The following is a 14,838-nucleotide window of genomic DNA, read 5'->3' as shown; positions in this document are numbered from 1 at the left end:
CCACTATATGCCCTGTATTTCGTATATATTATATCCTCTGGTTGTCTTACGTCTCTGACCGTTCTTGAGGGCAATTTACATTGCTATTTTTGTGTAGCGATGGCAAATGCTACTCGGTGACAGCCAACGAACAATTTTAATTTTTTCATTAAAAACAAATCTTAATTATATAATTTATTTACACTTCCCCCTTACTGAAGTTGTTTTTTTTATAACTGAAAAGGTAACAATGACAGTCAGATACCATTTTAATTTTTTTCAGGTAGTTCATTGTCAGACAGAAGCAGCACGGCAAAACGCCACGCTAAAAAGTAAGTAAAAATCTCAAAATGGCTTACTTCTTCGTCCTCTGAAGGACAATGGCCCCAAACAAAATGTTTAATGTTTATTAAATGTGGATGGCTTCACCTTGCTGGCGTTAAACTGGTCAATTGGACGTCCGTGCAAGTTGATCCATTCTTCACATTTTTTTTCCTCCGAGTTTTTGGTTTCGGGAAACATCCTTCATACGTCGTAATGTCTAGAGTTCTTTCCGCAAGTTCCATATCAGCAGTGTTTGATCGGCATGTTTGTTTTTGAAAGATTACAGGAGAAAACAAGCAGAAATATAATGGATTGTATGTGAGAGCGTGTGTGTAATGTTCGACTTCCGCATTACGGTGGCGACGTCACAGTCTAAAAATACCATTCGTGCGGTATGCTATTGATGGTAGCTTTGCATGTATGTATGCATGTAATTCTCGTACAATGCAGGCTCTTGACATACAAAAATTTACCAGTTGCCCCAAAATGTATTTTTTTAAAATTTATTTATTTATTTTAGTGAAATTTCAAAGCGCTACTTGTCTTACAGTTTTTGTCCATATCACATCATTTATACATTAAAAAAATCGTAACGCTAAGGAGCACGGAAGTTGTATACAAAATTGTACTGTTGTATACAGAATTGTGTACAACATCCCCTTCATTGCTCGTTTAAGGTCCTCCCTTTAGGCAGGAGATTCAGAGTCCCTTGTTTTAAGTAAGAACTCCTTCCTACCCAGTGCAATTCGGTTGCTAAATTTGCACAATTCTTGCACTTAGATGCAAAACTGTCTATGGCATTTTAAATTTGTAGTCTGTGTTACTTTATTGTATGTGTATGAGTGGTTGTGTTATCTGTTATCTGTATGCTTACCTGCTGTAAGACAAGTTCCCCATTCTTAGGGGACAATAAACTTAAACTGAACTGAACAAAAATGTATGTTTCGGCCAAGATTTGCTGGAAACATACCTAGTCATTTCTAATGGGCAAAATTTCCCATTCATTTCCAATGGCGCTGTTAACCTGACATTCATTTTAATGGCTCAAAAACCTCCATTCACGACCAAAATAATTCAATATACAACACAAAGTTACCCCTAAATGTTCCAAAATCAACAGGAAATGACCCGTTAACAACACTAAGTGAAACTGAAATGACCCCAGATCAACAGGAAGTGACCCTGAAATGCCTCAAAATCAACAGGATGTGACCCGATATACTACACATCACAGCAAAGCTATCATCACTTTTTTTTTTTTTTTTTTTTTGCAGAAATTGCATTTTCTAAATTAAAAAAAAAAATTGCTAATACATATTATTAACTCTCAATAATGTTAGAAAACATAAACAAAAAAACAAAAAATTCAGAAATTGTTTTACTATATTTTTACAACAACAATAAAGAAAGAAAAACATGATTCCAATTGATAGGCATTGCCTGCTATCAGGCCACGTCTTCTTCATGATGAACTAACTACAAATTGTTGCACAAAATAAACGGTGCTGTTCAATCTCTTCAAGAGTCTGCGTGGCCTCAACTCACCTGACCAAACCATCTGGCGGGGCTACTCTCAAGAAGCAGATCGCTGCATGAGTGGACTGGTATTTAGGCGACAAGCACAGAAAATAGAATTGAAACAATAAAAAATCAAATTAAAAAAAAAAAAAAAGATGTGTATTCAAATATAAAACGGACTGGACCTCGTTTAACGTCAATGAGAGCCAATAAATAATCTATGAAATAACATCAAAGCAGTTACAAAAGTAGTGGCTGATCTGTTTCAGTTTTGTAAATAGTAAACAATTAATAATTAACATGAACAATCATTCAAATTCCCACCACAGTTGAAGCATTTCCTCAAAGATGACTTCATTTGTTTATGTTTTTTCCCCTCAATAAGAGGCCTTAGACCACTGCGTAGGGTTACAGGGGGTTGTCTTATTTCTCACCATAGTAACCGTCCCTCGGCAACCGTCCAGAAGAGCCAGTTATATTGATGCTACACCAAAGCCCTGTGGCTCGCTCACCGCACACCACATCTCCATCGCTCAGTTCCACGTCTCAGACGACAGCGGTTTCTTAATACCTTAGTTCCAAAAGTATCGCCATCTCAGGGGACGCGACTTTTGCCCTCCACCGGAAACGCTGCACACCTCGCATTGTGAGTATGTGCTTTGTATTTCAGCTACTGATAATAAAAAAGAGGACACTCACTTGTTGTTATCCTGTTTTCTTTTTGTTTTAATCCGTTGGGGATTGACATGCACCAAATCTGTGCTGAAAGGAAAACTTTGCCTCAGACGCATTCTCAACCTCACCCATCAGTGCCAGGCAGGGTCCGTGTCACCACAGGCTTATTAGAGGCGAGGGAGGTCAAACATGGGCTCCAGCTCCTCCTCCTATGCCCCTAAAGCCATTTATCTGGATGTGGATGGGAAAGTGCAAAAGGTGAGAAGAGAAAACGGTATCATTTAAAAGCAACAAAAAGTTCGACCATTCTCACAATTTGGTATGGGTAGAGGTACGTGGACGCTCTGTAATTGTGGTGGAGGAAAATGAATTTAATGCAATTTAAATTGTAAACCTTAAAAAGATTAAATAAAATCAATAATGTCAAAATGTGTTATGCAGTAGAATACCTTTTGTTGTTTTCAAAATATAGTTCAGATGCATTTATCTTTTAAGTATGTCAACTTTTAGGCTTTAATTCATGTTTTGTTATTTCAGGAGCTCAATATTCGAGTAAATTTGTATGATCATTATGTTTAATTTCAATCAGTATTTTTGTTTTGTTTGTTTGTTTGTTTCATGCTGTGCAGTGTTAGTTATTTCCAGTCATGTGAAAAATTACCCTTTAGGGATAAAATCACTTTTTTTCTTGCTCCCTGGTTTGCCAATCACTGGAATAGATTATGCAATGTGTTTTATTGCAAAGAAAAAAAATCTATTACTAAATAGAATTCCCCTTTAATGATGAGCTGCAAAGTACTCAAGATCATATCAATGAATAAAGAAAATCCCCAAATAAATTTTACTGATAGAGTTGTCCCGATCACATTTTTGCACCCCAGTTTGAGTCATAGCCACTTGGTTTTAAGGATATGCCGATGCCAATTTATTTAATAATTTATAACAAATCATACTTTGTGTTTCTTTTGACAATATTCTTATCCATCTTGATTATTTTGTTTTAAAGGGTTTAAACATTTTTTTTTTGATTGAATGATTGATTGATTGATCTAAAAACAGATCTTTATCACCCAATTGTGATCTTATATAATTGATTTGCCCAATGCTCAGATCAGGGACATCCTTAATCGTTTATTTTCTGGATTGTTTTTTTTTGCCTGTACCCCAAAACTCATTCACTGCCATTGACAACAATTGAACTGGCAAAGCTGGCATTGAGTGATCATGTCTCATTGTCATTGACGGTGATAGACATCCGAACCATTTAGACTGGGAGATCTGGCAGAAATATATCCGGTACATACATCAAAATAACATTTCTATATGTATATACATATATATATATATATATACTGTATATTATAGATAGACATGTTATTTTGCGGGGAAAATAAATGAACTCTATTATATAAGCTGCACACAGACTACTTTTCTTTGAGTCAAAGCGTCATTTTATATGTGTTGTCCCATGAAAAGATATACCTAAATATCTGCAGAAATGCGAGGGGTGTACTGACTTTGTGATACACTGTATGGCGGAAAACACTCAGGTGACTTGAAGTTCCACTTTGAGACCCCCAATTTGGACAAATTTCAAAATTATACTATATGCATATCATTGGAAAGCTTAAAATCTCAATTTTCTGGGGGAAGAAAAATTTTGAACGCCATGATTTTAATGAGATATTATTGCATACTTACCTTGTTTTGATCCAAAAACTCCAAGTAGCATGTATCACCGAGTGTCAAGACACAGCTGTGAATAGCCACAGCCGGATTTTGGGGGGATTTTATGGGTGGAACATGCTAATATAACAAGGGTCACGATGCAGGAATAGCAGACATCAAGGAGTGGTCGAGATTTTCTTTTTTATATATTTACCCTTTTAAATGTTGTTTTTTTTTCAATTTTTCTTTGTATGGATCGATTATTTATCATCTAAAACATCGGGGAAAATGCGACAGTGACAAAAAAAATACAATCACGCGATAGTTAGGAGTTAGATATTCGTTATTTATTTACAGACACAATTTTTTTCATTGTGACATAATTTGTTTAAAAGTTTAAAATATGTGAGTGAATAATTTTAATTTTTTTTTTCTTTAACTAAATATTAGACCTCAATTAATGATTCAAAGCTAAAAATGACAGACATTTCGAATAATATAATTACTTACCTTCCTTTTATGATTTGATTGAAACAAAAGCGGTTGCACGACGTCTGTAAATGGGGGTCTCCAGGATAAAAGGGACGAATTAAAAACAGTTCTGAGGCTTAATGCACCATTAATCTGCTATGGCAGCATATAGACATATTGTTCTATCAAACACAACAGTTCTTTTGGCTTAAAATACAGCAGTTTATTTTAAAGAAGGTTGCAAGAGCAGAAACTGCTCCTTCGGCCTTGTCTGTGTTTTCCGCCATATATATGTGTATACAGTACATAGATATAGATATATATTTTCTTAAACCTCTTAAACCTTAAATCTTCATTCCAATCATCTATAAATGACGTGATCGGATCAGGAACCTCTCTACTGATAATATCTGAGAATGAGCACGTCAATATTGGTACATAAATTATAAACAGGTCATTATTTTACATAAGTAATGAACACAATACAGGCAGGTTTTAATTTATTAGCAAATATGAGTTAATTTGCTCACAAATCCCCAGATGACTCAGCTCACCAAGCCACATCTAAAAATAAGCTGCCACAGAGGACCTTAGCCTTTCAGGTGTTTCTGACACAAGAAAAAAAATTGCTGACGACCACTCAAGTATAACGATGACTTACACGTCTGCCTCACAGTTCTGAGGTTCGGATTCAAATCTTGGCTCCAGTTTGCATGTGTCACAACTGTATCACACGTTGCAATGTTAGGTTGATTTGAGATGTTCCAATCATCAATATAATGATTCAAGATCAAGATTTAGCAGAAATATATCCGTTTGTTAGATGCTGTTTTTAATTATAAGGAAAAAAATATGGCATCTCAGTCCAATCTTTTTGAATAATTTATAATAAATGAATATCCCAGTAAATTACAACACTTCATCTATGCTATTGATTTGCTCGGGCAATATGCTATTTTTCCACTATACACTATAAAAACGTAAAATGTCTATTTTTCAGTGTCATTAAGCAGCACTTAAAGTGCACATATGCATTGAGACTAAATGCTACACTTGCCAGCCGGCTAAGTGCTTCAAGTAGAGAACTGTTGATGACACATGTCTGCTCAAGAGCCCCGAGCCCACGACTCAATGTTTGTCCTCTACACCTGCTCCTTTTCAAGATCACAGCAAGATAATTATCACTTGGTTTTGTTTTGGGTTATTTTTTCTATATGGATGCCTATTTCCGATTCCATGGCATTTGCTAATTACTTTAATTGTTGAAAAGGGCTTGTTTTTTTTTGTTTTTTATTATCTTTATCCTTCAGGCTTTAAATGATATACAAAAAAAACTGTGCTGGAAAACAATCTAATTCTTTGTGTGTTCTTCATAGGTGGTGTTCAGTAGACACTGCAGTCCTTGTGACATTAAGGAGCTGCTTTGTACCTCTTCTAACATCCCAAGGTCAGTAACCACTGATTTCTTATTAACAATTTGGAATGAGAACTCACATGATTTCATATTGATACCGGGCATACCTTTGTTGTGACTAAATTGCCGGAAAGTATTATTTTGTATGATAATACAATCTGGCAAACTATGAACGCTTTCATATGATTAATTTTGCAAAGTCATGCTGTTGACTCAAATTTGCCTTGCCCATTTTCTATTAATATGTATTTACTGTAATTTTCGGACTATAAGGCGCACCTGACTATTAGCCGCCACCAGCCAAATTTGACACAAAAACGGTCTTTGTTCATAGATAAGCCACACTGGACTAGCCACAGCTGTATTATGGGATATTTACACCAGAAGATTTTAACCAGCAACACTTTATTTGACAGCAGCCTCATCAGACTTTCATAAGACCGTCATGATTATGACATGGCACTGTCGTGAGCATGGATGAATGCTTATGACAAATGTGATTTAGCGTCATCTGGCAAATTATCTCACTTTTGAATCGATGTAAAAGTTCTGAGCCTGGACATTAATGGAGTTAGTGGCAAAATTTGCTGGATCACACTTAATGACATCATTCCTAGGCATTCATTAATGCCTATGACAGTGTCATGTCATAATTACGACGGTCTTATGACAGTCTTATAACAGTCTTACGACGCCGCTGTCAAATAGAGTGTTTTCTATTAGCCCAAATAAATCAACATATAAACAGCAATGGACTATAAGATGCAGAAATTATAATAAATGGGAAAAGTAGCGGCTTATGGTCCAGAAATTACAGTAATTGTGTTTGACAGGAATATGAAGGAGATTTCCTGATGGCATGATAGCCAAAATCATTTTAAACCACTCATTCCAATTCATATAAATTCTCAAAGGTTGAATAGGAGAAATGTATTTCTGAACTTAAGTGTGTGATTATTGGCATTATTTTTCACAGTAGTAACTATTGCAGTGGCAGTCATAATTGTAGTCTACTCCAAACCAATTAGGTGGCAGCAAAGCACCAGAATAGAATAGAATAGAATAGAATAGAATAGAATAGAATAGAATAGAATAGAATAGAATAGAATAGAATAGAATAGAAAACCTGTGTTGTCATTGTACAGAGTACAACAAGATTTAAAGCTTTGCCATAATGTGCACCACATACAGTAGGGCAAATAAGTATTTAGTCAACCACCAATTGTGCAAGTTTTCCTACTTGAAAAGATTAGAGAGGCCTGTAATTGTCAACATGGGTAAACCTCAAACATGAGAGACGGAATGTGGAAAAAAATCACATTGTTTGATTTTTAAAGAATTTATTTCCAAATTAGAGTGGAAAATAAGTATTTGGTCACCTACAAACAAGCAAGATTTCTGGCTGTCAAAGAGGTCTAACTTATTCTAATGAGGTCGAACGAGGCTCCACTCTTTACCTGTATTAATGGCACCTGTTTTAACTCATTATCTCATTAACTCATTAACTTATTTTTAAGACACCTCATAACTCATTATCGGTATAAAAGACACCTGTACACAACCTCAGTCAGTCCCACTCCAAACTCCACTATGGCCAAGACCAAAGAACTGTTGAAGGACACCAGAGACAAAATTGTAGACCTGCACCAGGCTGGGAAGACCGAATCTGCAATAGGTAAAACGCTTGGTGCAAAGAAATCAACTGGGGGAGCAATTATTAGAAAACGGATGACATACAACACCACTGATAATCTCCCTCAATCTGGGGCTCCATGCAAGATCTCACCCCGTGGCGTCGAAATGATAACAAGAACGGTGAGCAAAAATCCCAGAACCACACGGGGGGACCTAGTGAATGACCTACAGAGAGCTGGGTCCACAGTAACAAAGGCTACTATCAGTAACACAATGCGCCGCCAGGGACTCAAATCCTGCACTGCTAGACGTGTCCCCCTGATGAAGGAAGTACACGTCCAGGCCCAGCTGCAGTTCGCTAGAAAGCATTTGGATGATCCAGAAGAGGACTGGGAGAATGTGTTATGGTCAGATGAAACCAAAAATAGAACTTTTTGGTAGAAACACAGGTTCTCGTGTTTGGAGGAGAAAGAATACTGAATTGCATCCGAAGAACACCATACCCACTGTGAAGCATGGGGTTGGGAACATCATGCTTTGGGGCTGTTTTCTGCAAAGGGACCAGGACGACTGATCTGTGTAAAGGAAAGAATGAATGGGGCCATGTATCGAGAGATTTTGAGTGAAAATCTCCTTCCATCAGCAAGGGCATTGAAGATGAGACGTGGCTGGGTCTTTCAGCATGACAATGATCCCAAACACACAGCCACGGCAACAAAGGAGTGGCTTCGTAAGAAGCATTTCAAGGTCCTGTAGTTGCCTAGCCAGTCTCCAGATCTCAACCCCATAGAAAATCTGTGGAGGGAGTTGAAAGTCCGTGTTGCCCAACGACAGCCCCAAAACATCACTGCTCTCGAGGAGATCTGCATGGAGGAATGGCCAAAATACCAGCAACAGTGTGTGAAAAGCTTGTGAAGACTTACAGAAAACGTATGGCCTCCGTTATTGCCAACAAAGGGTACATAACAAAGTATTGAGATGAACTTTTGGTATTGACCAAATACTTACTTTCCACCATGATTTGCAAATAAATTCTTTAAAAATCAAACAATGTGATTTTCTGGGTTTTCTTTCCACATTCTGTCTCTCATGGTTGAGGTTTACCCATGTTGACAATTACAGGCCTCTCTAATATTTTCAAGTGGGAGGACTTGCACAATTAGTGGTTGACTAAATACTTATTTGCCCCAGAACAAAAGTACAATAAGGCTAATTTAAAAAAAACTCAGGTCACAGTGGACACAGATTGGGAATAAAGTGAATAAGTAACTGGCATCCAGTGGTCATGCAGTGGTAATATATTAGTGCCTATGTTTTACTGAGTCTAGGAGACAGATGGCTGACTTGATATGAGAGTCCAAATGACAGTTTGTGCATACTAGATATTGATGTAACAGAGCAAAAATGCAATAATGTAACTGTACAAATATTGCATATGCAGTAACCAGATTGAGACAAATGTCTGAGAACATATTACTTTGTGAAACGCGTGTGACAATGTTGTGGCATTAGCAGTGCAGAAGTTGAGTGGCTTAAATTTCTGTTAAACTAGTGACTGTAACATTTTTTTTTTTTTTTTTTTTACTATGCCCTTACTTTAGGAATACCGCTATCATGATTGTGGATCCAGAAGGGGCATTGGTCTCCATAGATCCCACCATGCCGACTAATTCACCCAAGTATGCACAATATGTTTTTTACAACACCCACACTTTTAAGTGCAGTTCATGCAAACCCATGGTCAATCTTCCAATTTCTTTTTTTTTTTTTTTTTTTTTTGCAGTTGGTATGTTCTGACTAGCGATATACACTATCTGCATTATACATACTGTATATAAATTACACTGACAATATAAATAACCCCGCCACCCCTGTGAGCATAAGCGATACAGACAACGGATGGATTTGTGTGTTTTAAAAGAATTAACAAACTAATATGATTGTAATTAACTCATCTCATTTAATAATTAATTGATAGTCACGATTTTTATGTTGTTTAACATTTTTTAAAGTGTTCATGTAACGCCCGAAATTGAAGAAAAACAATATATTTTACCATCGTATAAGAGCCTTGACATCTTTTTTTATTTCAGATTGTGATCATTTTGCTTATCATTGTTCAGAAACATGTACAAATGAGGAGGACATTTTTCATGTACTTGAAAGCCTATTGAATGTGGTTAATTTCTTTGGTCTTACATGTTATTGAAACAGTTTGCCCTCACTTTAACATTTTCATATAAATTTGTAGTCATTTTTGGCCTGTAGAAAAAAAGTTTTTTTGTAAGGTGAGGTAGTGCACAAAATCTTCTGTGACAAGGCGAAACTTTTGTCCTTTATACCAAATTTCCCGAAGACATCAAAACACCCAAACCATGTCAGCTTTAAGCAAGCAATCATAAAAATTATTTTGAAAATATTGTTTTACTTTTTTAACTGTTGGGTTATTTTTTTATAGGATGCCCTTTGTGTCCCCAGTATAAATTAAGCAGCATTATTTTCACTAAGGCTACAGAACAAACACTACCTAGAAATAATTTTTTGTGTATTATAAATTACCTTCTTTTTTTTTTTTTTTTTTTTTTAATTTATGTACTTCTGGGAAAAGCTTGTTATGGAATTTTGTTATGTCCCCAGTGTGTTTCATTCAAATTCAGTCCTTAAAATAACTAATACACATAGATCAAATTCCAAAATATTTTTATGATTTTATTGTCCTGTGGAAACTACTTAGAATCTTTAGTCATGTGTTGCTTATATATTATTTAATAAAAAATAAATAAATAAATAAATAAGTAAATTTAAAAATAAATAAATAAATAAATGAGGTTTTCTGTTCGTCCCAAGTGTCATTGTCCACCCTGATAAGCTGTGTTAGTGGCCCTTTAAGAAAATTCCTCCTTTATTAATTACATCATTCTTCCGCGATAACATCACACTAGTAGTAGGAAATTCAGCTGTGGTAAGCAATTAGGTTTTTTTTTTATAAAAAAAAATTTTTCTAATTTAAAAATCACATTTTGCAGTTTTATGAAGTTTATCATGACATGTCCACCGTGTTAAAACTATTTATCCAATAAATTAATTAATCATTTCAAAAGGTTTATTTTTAACATTGTAGAATTCTCATTAAGTATCCAAAGTCATGTTTGCTCTCAAGCTAGCAAACCTAGGCTGGGCTAACTTTAACACAAAATGTCCACTCTGTTAATGTCCACTCTGTTACGTCCAAATGAAAAAAATGAAAAAAAAAAAACCCTCTTATGAACGGTGGGTTGAAATTGGTTACCGTATTTTTCGGACTACAAGTCACACCTGAGTATAAGTCGCACCAGCCATAAAATGCCCAACGAAGACAAAAAATATATATATACAAGTCGCACCGGAGTCGCATTTTTGGGAGAAATTTACTTGATAAAATCCAACACATAGAACAGACATGTCATCTTGAAAGGCAATTTAATATAAAAATACAATAGAGAACAACATGCTGAATAAGTGTACAGTGTGAAATGCGAATATACTGTCCTCACCAGGACACTACAGCTCGGTCCTGGCTATTCAGCGGGCTAAACTCCCAAATGACGATGCTGGACGTCCGTATAATTTGCTGAATCAATTTCGTCCTCGATACCAAACAGGTTCGCATCGACGTAAATAAATGATAATTAGGTGCTGTTACAGCAATGCCATGACACAAACGTTTAGCATGCGTTCGCTAGCATTAGCGCATGGTTCAAACAACCACACAACTGGCTCTACGTGTCCAATCGCAGGTGGAAAACAACAGAAAAGATGATACACACAGGCGTTGCCTCTGTAGAGATATTTTACAAGCATAAACAATGAACGTAGGTTCGCAGCTGTGTTTCTCTCTCGCTAACTCGCCCACTCAGTCAGAGCTACGTAGCTGTCGGTCTTCTTCTGGCGTGTGAGCGCTCTTCTTCACGTAAACAAGTGCAAGTGCGCCCCCACGTGGGCGTGAAAGCGCCACAAACTAAAAGCAGGCATTTCAATATAAAAAAGTCAATAATACAATTGAACACACATTGCCAAAGGCAGAACGCGAACGTAGCCATAGCTATTAAGTTATTCGGATAACACAAAACACCAAAATAACATGTGAAATGATATCATAATGTGTTAATAATTTCACACATAAGTCGCTCCTGAGTATAAGTCGAACCCCCAGCTGAACTATGAAAAAAACTGCGACTTAAAGTCTGAAAAATACGGTAATTGCCTTATTATACTATGTGATTTTGCCTTGCTATTTTTGAAACGATTATTGTTACACTTCTACTTAGTTTCAATTTGGTACTTTAACCTATATTTAAGCCTATATCTTTACTTTTACTTGAGTAAAAAATGTTGTACTTTCTCCACCCGTTTATTGCTTTTTAACAAGGACAAATATGATGCATCCACATCGATTACTAACAGACAATATTTCGGATTTATACTAATTTTCATTTGCTTTTGTTCGAAGCTCTTTATACAAAGTTGTCCCCCTGTCTACCGGCCAACTTGGAGGTAACTAGGCCTATCATTACTCTAAATAGTCACATCAACAAATTGACCACTCATTTTCCTGTGTGTGCAGAGAAGGAGGACATGTTTCAAAATGTTTTGTCCCAGGTGGCAGAGCAGTTCAGCAGGTAATGCCTTTGTTGTTTATGTTATGCTCTGGATGAAGCCTGCCTTCGCACATACCTCGCACACATACCTGAGAGCTCTACTTTCAAAGTGCAGTGCATGCTCAAGCCCATTGAAGACAAGTTCAATCAGACATCAAAACAATTGACGTCTTTTATCCTTTTGCTCCTTCCTTATTGTGCCACTCTCAATGATGCAACACTGTTTCCTGGCAGAGCCTTTCGCATCAATGAGCTGAAGACCGAGGTCACCAATAGGCTTGCCATGTTGGAGAAGAGAGTGGAGCGTAAGTAGTATATGTGAAAATACGAAATACGAACACTCTTAACTGCTTTATACTTTTTTAGTGGAGGGTCTAAAGGTGGTGGAGATTGAGAAGTGCAAAAATGACCTAAAGAAGCTTCGGGATGAAATGACATCAAGAAGTGGTGGCAGGTAATTGTGACATTTTACCAGCACTATACTCTATGTCCAATACAATAAAAGCGCTTAATACATCTCCGAATTACTCATTTACAGTCGCGTTTTGAGATACAAGCTGGTGTTTGGCTGACTTTTCGCTTTGCTTTGACAATATAGTTCAGACAAACTACGGAACACATTCGAACTGATGTTACGTGTAGGCATGAGATTCTGACGGTATGATCACCTTTAGCGGTATTGCAATTAGAACTCTAAAATGTGTTACTTTGAGATATTTGGGTTAAAAAAACTAAACAACTTTTTGGCATTGCACAGAATTTTTATTTTTTATAACATATTAGCAAATTGGGACATAGGTATAATGTTAACTTAAAATATATTTAAAAAAGAACAAAAGATAACTGAAATATTCTAAATAAAATAAATGCAGTCCTTCAGGTAAGCGTAAACCCACAGCCACAGCTCAACATTATTACCATCACAACAAAAATGATTGAATTATTTTCTATAAAAATCATGTGTGTATGACTCGTATTATGTTTCTCGACAGTTGCCATAGAGAAAATAAAAACATGTTTTACCAGTAAAAACGCTAGAGTTAACTCTCGTAACGGGTGAGAAACGTTCACGACACTGTTAACTAACCTTTAATTTTGTATAAATTTGGGCTGTCAAAATTATCACGTTAACGTGCGGTAATTAATTTTTTAAATTAATCACGTTAAAATATTTGACACAATTAACGCACATGCCCGGCTCAAACAGATTAAAATGACAGCACAGTGCAATCTCCAATTGTTACTTGTGTTTTTTGGAGTTTTGTCGCCCTCTGCTGGCGCTTGGGTGCGACTGATTTTATGGGCTTAAGCACCCATGAGCATTGTGTAATTATTGAGATCAACAATGGCGGGCTACTAGTTTAATTTTTGATTGAAAATTTTACAAATTTAATTAAAACGAAAACATTAAGAGGGGTTTTAATATAAAATTTCTATAACTTGTACTAACATTTATCTTTTAAGAACTACAAGTCTTTCTATCCATGGATTGCTTTAACAGAATGTTAATTATGTTAATGCCATCTTGTTGATTTATTGTTATAATAAACAAATACAGTACTTATATACCGTATGTTGAATGTATATATCCATCTTGTGTTTTATCTTTCCATTCCAACAATAATTTACAGAAAAATATTGCATATTTTATAGATGGTTTGAATTGCGATTAATTACGATTAATAATTATGATTAATTAATTTTTAAGCTGTAATTAACTCGATTAAAAATTTTAATCGTTTGGCAGCCCTAGTATAAATGCGAAATCATATTGGAGCTATTGCCTCCATCGGCAGCCACCTTTCCGCAAACATGTTATACATGACGGGTGGTTCTCCTCCTCTAAGCCCCCGGGCATCTGTAACTTTTCTGTAGCCGAAGTATTCCCATACAAGCTATTTGGTTTTCTTCAATGGGGGAAAAAGTTCAGGAGTTACACCCCCTCCAGCCATCGTGTAGCACAGCTAACGCACTGAGCAACAACCGGTGGGGAAGGGTTGAGCCCCCCAGCATTTTTGGGACATAAATAATAGCTAATACCGTAGGGACGGTATGACGAAAAATAAATTGCGGTTCTGAAACCGTGACGTTTTCACACCACGGTATACCTTGAAACCGGTAATCGTAATCATATGTCTTGTTACGTGATTAATTAATTAATCAGTCTTGAGACAAAAATGAAAAATTTGGGCTCAGATGATCAATGCGTATAGATCCCTTAAATATATTGTACCTACCAAATTTCATTCCAATACAACCATGAATAAAAGATGAGTAGCCATTTTTGTTAGTGTCCTCAACAACAACAAAATAATGACTAAGTGAATAATCTCTTTTGCCCTGAACCCTGATCCTAAAAAGATTGTCATTGTCACTCTCAGTAAACAGAAAAAACAAAGAGAATTTCAATAATGTTTACTGCGACTCCTTCATCATAGACTTCACCATCAGTCGACAAGGCAGCTCCCACAAATATTTCGCCACGCCTTCCCGTTGGGGGCCAACCCAGGCAGAGCG

At 36.2% G+C, this 14,838-nt stretch overlaps 1 protein-coding gene across 2 annotated transcripts in view; it reads left to right on the top strand.

Moving 5' to 3' along the window:
- The first annotated feature begins 2,685 nt into the window (after nt 1-2,685).
- The window catches only part of pde9ac (phosphodiesterase 9ac), a 28,901-nt gene continuing 16,748 nt past the window's right edge, over nt 2,686-14,838 (top strand). For both annotated transcript variants that reach the window (XM_057839182.1, XM_057839183.1), the window contains exons 1-7: nt 2,686-2,754; nt 6,012-6,082; nt 9,286-9,363; nt 12,174-12,217; nt 12,288-12,342; nt 12,556-12,626; nt 12,688-12,775. In XM_057839182.1, the coding sequence (XP_057695165.1) occupies nt 2,686-2,754; nt 6,012-6,082; nt 9,286-9,363; nt 12,174-12,217; nt 12,288-12,342; nt 12,556-12,626; nt 12,688-12,775 (476 nt within the window). The remainder of the gene's footprint in view (nt 2,755-6,011; nt 6,083-9,285; nt 9,364-12,173; nt 12,218-12,287; nt 12,343-12,555; nt 12,627-12,687; nt 12,776-14,838) is intronic.

This window comes from Corythoichthys intestinalis, chromosome 6 (assembly GCF_030265065.1).
Source record: "Corythoichthys intestinalis isolate RoL2023-P3 chromosome 6, ASM3026506v1, whole genome shotgun sequence".
NCBI lineage: Eukaryota > Metazoa > Chordata > Actinopteri > Syngnathiformes > Syngnathidae > Corythoichthys > Corythoichthys intestinalis.
The sequence above is the reverse complement of the archived record's forward strand: the minus strand, read 5'-3'. Positions and strand labels throughout refer to the sequence as shown.